A 2,581-nucleotide genomic window follows, 5' to 3' on the forward strand; every position below is an offset into this window, starting at 1 on the left:
CATAAAATATTTATTTTTCAAAATATTTTATTATAATAAATATATTATTTTTGTATAAATAAATATCAAAATAATTTATTTATAAATGAAAAGAAAAATGAAAAATATTGGTATCTCCTTTATATTATGTTTTACTAACCAACCCAACCCAAGAAACTGATATGTCTACATATTTAGCGGGAAACAATTAGTGCTCTCATAGTACAGTAAAATAAGCTTCATTGACAAAATAAAATTATTAAATTTGACAATGTCGATTAGAATTTAAATTTAGACATTAGTGCGTTACAACTTAGTGTATTAGCTAAGCCCTCAAAGTCTATTAGTACATTTCAAGCTATGTAGGTTTGGTCCTTGTATAACCTCCAAAATGAGGGTGTCTAATTACCTTACTCGACTTTCAAGTAGGGACTAGGTTCGAAGGCCATGGGAGTCCAGCGAAAGGTGTGTTCGATGTCGCGACAATTTCTGTCAAAGCTGGGAAGCCAATTCCATGTGTTATCCGTTAAATCGTAGTCAAGCACCTCTATCACTCTGTGCTGATAAGAGATGGTGATTACAGATATTAAGCACACGTGAGATCCGACCCCTATGATGTGTTGCGTAACCGGACCCATAAACTTATCCATACATTCCCGCCAACGTGATGGCGGCATCTGTGCAATAGCTACCCATTTAAACGACTGCGACTGTGAGTTTGAGGGGCCGTCGTCCTTAATCAGCTCCCAAACCCTAAAAACCAGCTCCACAGCCTCCTCCCCACCTCCCTCGACGGGTATGATTTTGTACTCGATTAATAATAGACGCGAGCCGCAGGCAATCATCTGTGGGTCGAGGCATCCGTCGGGGAATGGTATAAAGAGCACAGGAATGGGAGCCGAAGTGCCGTTGCCGTTTCCCTCCAATGGTATGGTGAAACGCAGAATAGAGGATCGCCAGTAACAGTGGAATGATCCGTCCCAAAAGAGAAGTGTATTGCTGTAACTCAGAGTAGTTATATTATCCGGAAGGTATCCTGCAACAATCCATTGTTTTTGAGAAGGCTCGTAGATCTCCACTGAAGGTGCTCGGAATGGAATTGGATACCTAACAACCACCACTTTGTATGCAATCTCCGATACCTCATTCTTCTTTTCATCTACCACGATGCACTCTCCGATAACGTTGGAGCGTGTAGAAAATGCCGGAATTTCGACGAACGTTTGCGTGTGAGGATTAGAGACCTTGCCAAACAGAGGGCCACCGTCTCCTCCTGGCGCGCATGCTAGAACGAGTCCTGCCCCGGGCTGTGAGGAATGTATTTTGACACTACGTCTGGAGAAGAGGATTGGTGACCATTCCTGTACAAAAGAATGGGTGAGCAAGGATTTGATATTCCAGGTGTGTGCGACGAAGTCGAAACACATACATTGCTTTTCTGGATTTAAATCCACTACTACCAGAAGTGGCTGCTTCCGCAACCGACTTATGAAATACTTTGACAAAAGCAACTCCTTCCATCGCTTGCACACGATTCGATACCTAAACGCCACTTTGGCTGGCAGGCAAGACAATATCTCAAATTCAAGATCCTCAGGCAATTCGTTCCACCATGACAACGTGTCTGTTAATGTTTCCATTTCCATATTTTTAACCCACCCAACACACACGAACAATCCGTGGACGTGTGAATGAAATATCTACACTTGTAACATACACGAACAATCAAGGACACTCTGAATGAAATATCTACACTTATAAAGTGCTGCGGATAGTCGCACCCATTCAAAAACAATTATTCAAATTGTTTCTGGCATAGGTATATGACCATCCATATTTGCTCACTGATTGGGTTGACTTATTTTCATGCTATCTATCTCATTTAAATTTAAATTTATATATGTTTTGCAAATGGTTGAAGAATAGTGATTTAGATTATAAATGATGTAAGAAAAATATTAATAAATTAATTTTATTTATATTTATTAATAGAAAACTACATTAATAATTATTAGGTGTATAGTAGAGATTTAATATTAATATTAGGTCTCCGATAGCCAATAGTCATCGACTGAAGGTCATTGCCAGGAGTCATTGCCAGGAGTCATAGACGATAGCCCATTGCCAGGATTCAGAGCCAGGAGGACTAGACACAGGAAGACTAGTTGCCGATCATAGCTAGAAGGTCATTGCCAATAGTAATCATTATAAGCCGGTCATAGCTTGGCTTTTATACTCGGCTGCTTGGCTAATCGAATGGGAAAATCAATTGCTTGGATACTCAGCTTTGCTCCCGGGCTACTCAACTGGGCTACTTGGATGAGCTGGGCTACTCTAGAGACAGTCATACATAGACCTATACCCTCAACCCCTATACCCCTTATTAATTATTATATAATTATAATTATTATATAATTATAATTATTATACAAGTATAATTAAGTGAGTAATTTTCAATTAACATTCAACCTTCGAGTACATATTAATCTTAATATCACTAATATTATTATTAATATTAAATATTCAACTCTTTTGAAAAACTATATATACTAGTGAACTTGATCTCTTGGACTATCATTCATTCATCATCACAACATCATAA

At 38.6% G+C, this 2,581-nt stretch overlaps 1 protein-coding gene across 1 annotated transcript; it reads right to left on the reverse strand.

The window, feature by feature from the left end:
* Positions 1–389: 389 nt before the first annotated feature.
* Positions 390–1,625, reverse strand: LOC149163485 (F-box/kelch-repeat protein At5g15710-like). Its single transcript, XM_089429143.1, has one exon. It carries the CDS (start codon positions 1,623–1,625, stop codon positions 390–392), a length of 1,236 nt encoding a protein of 411 aa, XP_089285269.1.
* Positions 1,626–2,581: the final 956 nt, after the last annotated feature.

This window comes from Pinus tabuliformis, chromosome 5_1 (genome assembly GCF_031772625.1).
Source record: "Pinus tabuliformis cultivar Carrire ecotype Pingquan chromosome 5_1, CPIR1, whole genome shotgun sequence".
NCBI classification, from domain to species: domain Eukaryota; kingdom Viridiplantae; phylum Streptophyta; class Pinopsida; order Pinales; family Pinaceae; genus Pinus; species Pinus tabuliformis.

Excerpts from the sequence above, each read along its gene's own strand:
- LOC149163485 (XM_089429143.1), bottom strand. The coding sequence starts at position 1,625 with ATGGAAATGGAAACATTAACAGACACGTTGTCATGGTGGAACGAATTG.